Genomic DNA, 7,153 nt, shown 5'->3' on the forward strand with positions numbered 1-7,153 from the left:
GCTTTAATTGTTTGTTTTTTTAAATACATTTTTGCTTTAGATTATTTGGTTTCACTGTTGAGATTGTTCCATAAACTGATTCATTTTACTATGATGCAACGTTCCCTCAGATTGGTTCTGTATCTCGTTTTTTTTGAATATCTCAAATGTCTGTGTATATTACCTGTAGTATATTGTGTTGGGGTTTAAGATGCAGGCACAGTGATGCAGTAATTAGGCATTAGGGATGTTTCATACGGTATAACGGGATTTGCTGCTGTAACTGTGTCTTGGCTAATCTCTTCTGCATCTTCATTACGTCCTGAAGTCTGCTGGAGCAAGAGTAATGAAGCAGCCTGCAACAGATCAGAGATCAGCTTGACTTAAGCCGGGATTCATTAGACTACCATGGTCAATAAAGTTCAGACTATCAAAAGGACACATTTCTCCTCCTGAAAAATAGGAATAATATGTATCTTCATCATTATTATCATTATTGAATGGATTCAGGTGAAATGTGTGAACAGTTTACAGTTTCATGGGGTAATAATTAATTCTACAATAGTGCATATTATGATAGCATTATGATGGCAATAAGTGTGCTGATCAGATTTTTAGAATTGCTGGATGCAAAACTAGGCTGAAGGCTTGTAATAATAATGTAAAGACACTCAACATACATTATAGCAATATTCATTTTGTTTCTGTTCTCCAAATGTTTTTTTCTCCTATATGCTCTGACTGGATTAGTTTATATTCATGGGATAACATTAACAATTGCCTTTGTCAACATACAGTAGTTAATAGGAGTTTGACTCAGAAAAGCTGTTAAAACCAGACAAAAAACACGCACTCAGAGAGCGCAGAACTCCGACAAGGCATGCCCTATCTCACAATGTTAATGCAGTATAAATTTTCCCATTCAGGAACTCATTTTTCCAATTATTCTGACACCACATGAATAGAGCACAAGCGCCCTATCTTTCAATGTTACCAAACGTGACATTCTTTTTTTGTATCCGCCCCGTGATTTGAATCTGCTCCAAAATTTGATGGGTTCTTCCTTGGCCCATGCTACACCCTTCTGGAAAGTCTCAGAAAAATCTGTCCAGCAGTTTCTCCATAATCCTGCTGACAGACAAACAAACCAATGAACTAACGAACAGACAAACCGAGCGGCAAAAACAGTTATTTTGCACTAGGGCTGTCAAAAATAGCGCGTTAACGACGTTAATTAGTTGTTTGTTGTTAATTACGTCAATTTTTTTAACGCATTTCACGCATGCGCAGTGTGACAAATTATTCAGGTCAGGAAAGTCAGGAAAGTGGTTGGGAGCTAGAGGCGAGATGGAGCAAGGTGAGCAAAGTGGGCCTATTGACGGATTCAAATATAAAAAGAATGATGATGGTACAGTTAACAAGTACAAGGTTATTTGCAAGATTTGTAACAAGGAGTTTCAATTTCACCGGAGCTGTTCAAGCTTGAGGTACCATGTCAACGCCAAACATGCGTTTGCTGGGCCGTCAGGTTCAGCAAGTGGTTTGCGCCAGACCACGCTGAATGTTCGCAGGCCATTAACAAAATCAACCTCAGATAATTTGACCAACACAATAGCAAAATGGATTGCAAAGGATTGTAGACCCATTAGCATTGTAGAAGACTCAGGTTTCCTTGATGTTTTGCAAGTGGCGTCTCAAGACTCATCCTATAAGCCACCGTCAAGAGCCACAGTTATGACGAAAATCCACGAGCTCTATGAAAACGAAAAAGAAAAAAGGAAAGAGGTCTTGGCTCAAGTAAATCATATCGCCCTGACAGGAGACCATTGGACATCAGTGAGTAACAACAATTACCTCGGAGTAACTGCACATTTCATCAGTGACACGTGGGAACTGAAGTCTTTTGCGCTGACTATATTAAAAACTGAGGAGCGTCATTTTGCGGAGGCTTGTAAAGAACAGTTCCTGTCTGTTGCACGTAAGTGGGACATCGAGGGCAAGACGACAACCATTGGGACTGACAGTGCACGCAACATGGTTGCCGCAATTCGACTTACACGCTATGAACACATGAACTGTGTCGCTCACATGGTGCAGAGAAGTGTCACAGTGAGTCTTGCTGACAGCGGCTTTGTAAAATGCTTTGGCCAAGGCTCGCAAAGTTGTCGGTCATTTTAAGCACAGCCCAGCAAATGCTGCGGAGCTTCAAGCACAACAAGTCAGCCTGGGAAAGAAGCAAGAGCCATTGATCCAGGATGTTCCAACACGTTGGAATTCAACGCTGGAAATGGTCAAGCGCGTGAGCAGAAATAAAGAGGCTGTCATCGCAGCCCTGGACAATCAGGAGCACAAACTCGTCTTGCCGACCGCAGCAGAGTGGGATAAACTGCAGAGGCTGGAGACACTTCTAGAGCCATGCAGGTAAATCAGTCTGTAACTTGTCAAATAACATTGCTTTGATTATTTTCTGGAATGAATAAAGTCAAATATCAATAACATGTATGTATGTAAAAAATAATGATGATGATAATAATAATGATAATAATAATAATAATAATAATATGTTGATAACCACTGTTCTAATAATACACTGTCTCTGTGTGCATGTGTGTGTTTGTGTGCGTAGGTATGTAACTGAGCTCCTGGGTGGAGAGGCCTATGTCTCCTGTTCTGTGGTACTACCTTCTCTCTGCCACTTGCGTCTCAAGATGGAAGCCTGTGATGAGGACCCTGCATATGTGGTGAGATTCAAGACCAAGTTCAAGGAGGACCTAGCATCCCGTCAAGAACAGCTCAACAATGCATGGCTCCAGATTGCTACAGTTTTGGATCCTCGTTTCAAAGACTTGAAATGCATGCCCAAGACAGACAGGGAAGAGGTGTGGACCACACTTGAAGGGATGCTGCAACAAGAATCACCCAGAAGGTCTTCACAGACACATGATGATGGGCCACCCAGGAAGAAAATCAGCCTTCTGCAAATGGGCTCAGATTCAGAATCAGAAGATGAAGAGGTCCAACCTGCCATACAGAGGTACAGAGCAGAGCCCACCATTAAATTGGAGGACTGCCCCTTGAGGTGGTGGGCATCTCATTCAGGAGCCCATGAGAAGCTGGCCTCACTAGCTCACAAATATCTAGCCACTCCTGCAACCACTGTTCCCTGTGAACGACTTTTCTCAGTTGCAGGTCACATTGTGAACAAGAAAAGGTCAGCTTTACTTTCAGAAAATGTGAACAAGTTAGTTTGCCTCAGCAACTGGCTGAAAGATGATGAAGCTCAGTAGATTTGAAAGGTGATGTTCAAACAAAAAGACCAGTTTCAGTGCAACATGTTATAGTAGTTAGCAACTGGATTTTTGAGCAACTGGATTAAAGAATGGAGGAAAAGGTAAAAGATTGTTCTTTGGTTTGATTTAAAAGTTTTATTGAAAATGTTTTTTTCCACATAAAAATGCAACAGATGACTCAAATTGTGCAAAAATGTGGTAGGCCACTGTTGTGATTTGACTACATTTATTGCTTTCTGTTCAATTGAATACTGTAAATTGTACATCCTGGTTAAGAGGAATGCCAAAGAGGAAGCGATGGGACATTACAAAGACAAATATTATGGTGTGTAGTATGTTTCAGCTTGATTTAAACCACCATTATTTATACCATTAACAGACATAATATGAAAATTATGTATCTGTGTCCTGTTATTTATCTTTTTGGTATGCATTTCAGAAAAAAAATGGTTAGGATTCAGGTGATTGCAAATAGTGATTAATCCTGATTAATCCACTGAAAATTCTGATTAATTTGATTAAAAATTTTAATCATTTGACAGCCCTATTTTGCACATTTATAGATTCAAACATACATAACATGATAGTCGTACTTTTAAAGTGCTTGTTACGGATTCCTACAGGCTGTAATGGTCATTACATCTGTATTAATATTTGGGACAGAAACATACTGATGAATTTAGACATTTCTCAATCTGCTTGTGGACTTCCAAGTCCACATTTAGACAGTACAATCTGAAAACCCAAGTGCTCTTGGTTCCTGGATTTTGTCCAGAATGTTTCACGTGAACTCGGGATGGACAAGTATCCCAGTGTGCTTTGCACATTAATCAGTGGTGATTGTGGAGGACATGAGGTGGACCCAAAACTATTATAAATTTTTATTTGATTTTGTTTGGTTTTTATCTCGAACAGTCAACACTATGTTGTTTATATTACAATTTTTTTTTAACAATATTTCATTGATTTTTGCTTTGCAATTACAACTTTTAAAAACCCATCCCAGTCCACAACAAAATTTCTCTCTTAAAGCTTTAGTCCGTAACATTTTGATATTAATAAACGTCCGTTACATTCAAGCCATTGCCAAATGAGTTGCTACAAAGCTAATTAATGAGCGTGTTGAACGATGTTGTAACCTTATAACATTACACACCAAGGATTAGCATTAGCTACTGGTCAACCAGAACATTGTAGTAGCCTAACATTAAGCTGCATCGATTGATATTGAAATCAATCAATATCAATAAGTAAGGTCTCTGCTGTATTACTGTGTTGCAAATGATGCCATGTGGCAGAAAAAAGCAGTATTACGTTACTGAGTATAACTCTTTCTGTGACATTGTATGATTTACGTTTACAATTACTCTCGAACGTATCATGTGGGTGCCCGTATTTTGACGGAAGTTAGAGGAACCAGAGGGGTCAAAGGTTATATGATGCGGCGACTAAACGAAACGTCCCGTGTCAGAAATAAAATTTGAGATTTCTCTGGGTTTGAAAATTGTTGGAAACATTTGGGATAGTGTAAGTACACAACTCAACAAAATACATAACATAGTCATTTTTAGACATTTTAATGCAGAAATGTTACATATTGTACCTTTTTAAATAGTAAAATTAGTTAGGAAAAACACAAACGTGGCTAGTGGAATATCTGATTGGTTGGTAACTTTAAAAATCTACTAGTCATGTTGGCTGGTGATCAAAAAGTATTTTTGGATATTGTTTTGATAATCTGTTGATAATCTGTATCATCTGTTTATTAATCCCAGCAGGTCCCTGGCTGCTGATTCATCTGCTGCTGTGAATTATTAAAATTATGATATACTTACATATATATGGTGACAACTTAATTTGCCAGTTGTATGATTTTTAGGTGGGCACCCAGTACAATCTAAAGCAGAGTCTTCAACAGGGGGTTCGCAACCACTAGGGGGTCCTTAGAGTTACTGCAGGAGGGCCATCCAATTATTGTTTGATCTTTTTTGGGACATTTGTTTTTAATTAAAATATGTGTGTTATATACATTAGGCTTGTTCGAGATGAGCCAGGTGTGCGCAGAATCGATCACCGGCGATCGGCGCCCAATGCATGCCGGTTAGATTTGTGTCCGACTTGATCCCGACTTACTTCTACGTCATGTACACATGGGCAACGATAACCTTACAAGATCAAGGTGGCCGCAGTTCTGAGATGCAGGCAGTGCAGTTGCTTTTCACCGACTACAAGACCCAGGCGGACCCAAGGCATGCTGGGAAACGCCGCCCTCTAAGCTGATCTAACAGCTGATTGGTTCAGAATCGACTCAACATGACATTTTATATATACTTTTTTTGAATTGGAGGGATTTTAACTGCTTTGTCTGATTTAAAGACTTATTCTGTACATAACATGTTGTGTGGCTGAAAGCTAATGTTCAGTAGTCAGAGAAATCCATTCAGATTACAGATCATCTACAGTGTGTTGTTAATTAAAATCCGCAACAGATCGCATGTAGAGCATTTTGACAGCTACTCTGTCATAATAAAAACAACTGGAGACTGTGTACAAGCTGATATATGGGTCTGATAACATTTTATTAAATCGGCATCGGACCACAGTGTTTGTCACTTCCTGTTCAGCCTGAAGGCTGCTGGAAACAGCTGGAAAACTGTCCGCCTTGAGAGCGGATTTTTGTCACCGCCCCCGCTTGCTGCCGCCTGCTCTCGTCCACTTTACAGGCGAGGCGCAGTTCATCGCGAACGAGCCTAGTAACATCAATCCATCATATTTTTAGCAGGGATGAATTGGCCTATTCGTAAAACAAACATTTTATTTACACAACATTGATGAAAGGCTTACTGAGGTAGCCATTCACAAATACAGTTATGCTAAAGTTAATGCTAGTTTATGCTAATGTTAATTAACATGTTATGCTATCAGGCCCAGTTTAATATGCAACTCAATATATGTAGAAGCGGGTCCTTGCTCCATCTCTCTTTCAGCAAAGGGGTCTTTGGCCTAAACAACGTTTAAGACCCCTGCTCTAAAGACTATTGAGTTGAGCATGCCAGTTCTTTTGTCTGAACAGTAAGAAAACTGAGACTTTAGTAAGAAAATCTAAATCTAAATAAAAACAAAAAATGAGATGGGTATGTTTCCCCCCCCCCCCCACCTAGTGGAAATGGTATGGTGAAGTGTAGGGTTCTCTGGAGTTTGAAGTCCTGCGTTTTAACTGTGAGCACCAAAGTTTCCATATGCTATATTGAGAAAGCACTTCACTCCAATTTATTTTCATGTGCAAAGTTAACAATTTGTCCTGAGGGTGGTGCCAGGAAAGCTCATCCTGTTATAAACCGATTTCAAATGAGCAAGCTACTAGTAAGCAGCTGAAACGTGAACAGCTGCAGCCCAGGCATTAGCCAGTGTAGAGAGAGAGAGAGAGAGAGAGAGAGAGAGGCAAAAAGGAGAGAGGGAGGTATATGTGTCTGTAGCTGTTTCCATCCACTTGTCAATCGAATTATCTGAAATTCGCTTAAAACATACATGCAAATAAAGCTGGTGAAAGTGTGTTTCCAACAAACGGCTTTAAAGCGAATAAAAACCTGTGCGTAATGACGTCACATGCTGTTTTGCTGTCAAACTGGTATATCGAATAGATTTGAGACATTTTAAGGAGTTTCCATTCATTCTTGTACTGAATCGCGCAACATTCAAGCTAATATGAGCCAAAATGGCCGGTGCCGTCTACCTACAAATGATTAATAAGACGACGCTATCAAAACATCGCTTTGATGATGCAGATGCACATAAATGCCAGACAACATCTAAAATATATATATTTCACTTGTAAATTAAATTTGAAGTCTTGTCTCCTTGTTCGTCCACTTATATCTGTCTTT

The 7,153-nt window shown here is 39.5% G+C and overlaps 1 protein-coding gene across 1 annotated transcript; it reads left to right on the forward strand.

The window, feature by feature from the left end:
- The first annotated feature begins 2,266 nt into the window (after nt 1-2,266).
- Nucleotides 2,267-3,266, forward strand: LOC120566516 (zinc finger BED domain-containing protein 4-like). The gene is made up of 2 exons (XM_039813043.1): nt 2,267-2,400; nt 2,606-3,266. Exons 1-2 carry the CDS (start codon nt 2,267-2,269, stop codon nt 3,264-3,266), a joined length of 795 nt encoding a protein of 264 aa, XP_039668977.1.
- The last annotated feature ends 3,887 nt before the right edge of the window (nt 3,267-7,153 follow it).

Source organism: Perca fluviatilis, chromosome 10 (genome assembly GCF_010015445.1).
Source record: "Perca fluviatilis chromosome 10, GENO_Pfluv_1.0, whole genome shotgun sequence".
Lineage (NCBI taxonomy): Eukaryota > Metazoa > Chordata > Actinopteri > Perciformes > Percidae > Perca > Perca fluviatilis.

Bases quoted from the DNA above. Each gene is read 5' to 3' on its own strand.
- LOC120566516 (XM_039813043.1), top strand. From the start codon at position 2,267: ATGGTCAAGCGCGTGAGCAGAAATAAAGAGGCTGTCATCGCAGCCCTG. The intron at 2,401-2,605 runs GTAAATCAGTCT...TTGTGTGCGTAG, and splicing joins ACACTTCTAGAGCCATGCAG to GTATGTAACTGAGCTCCTGG.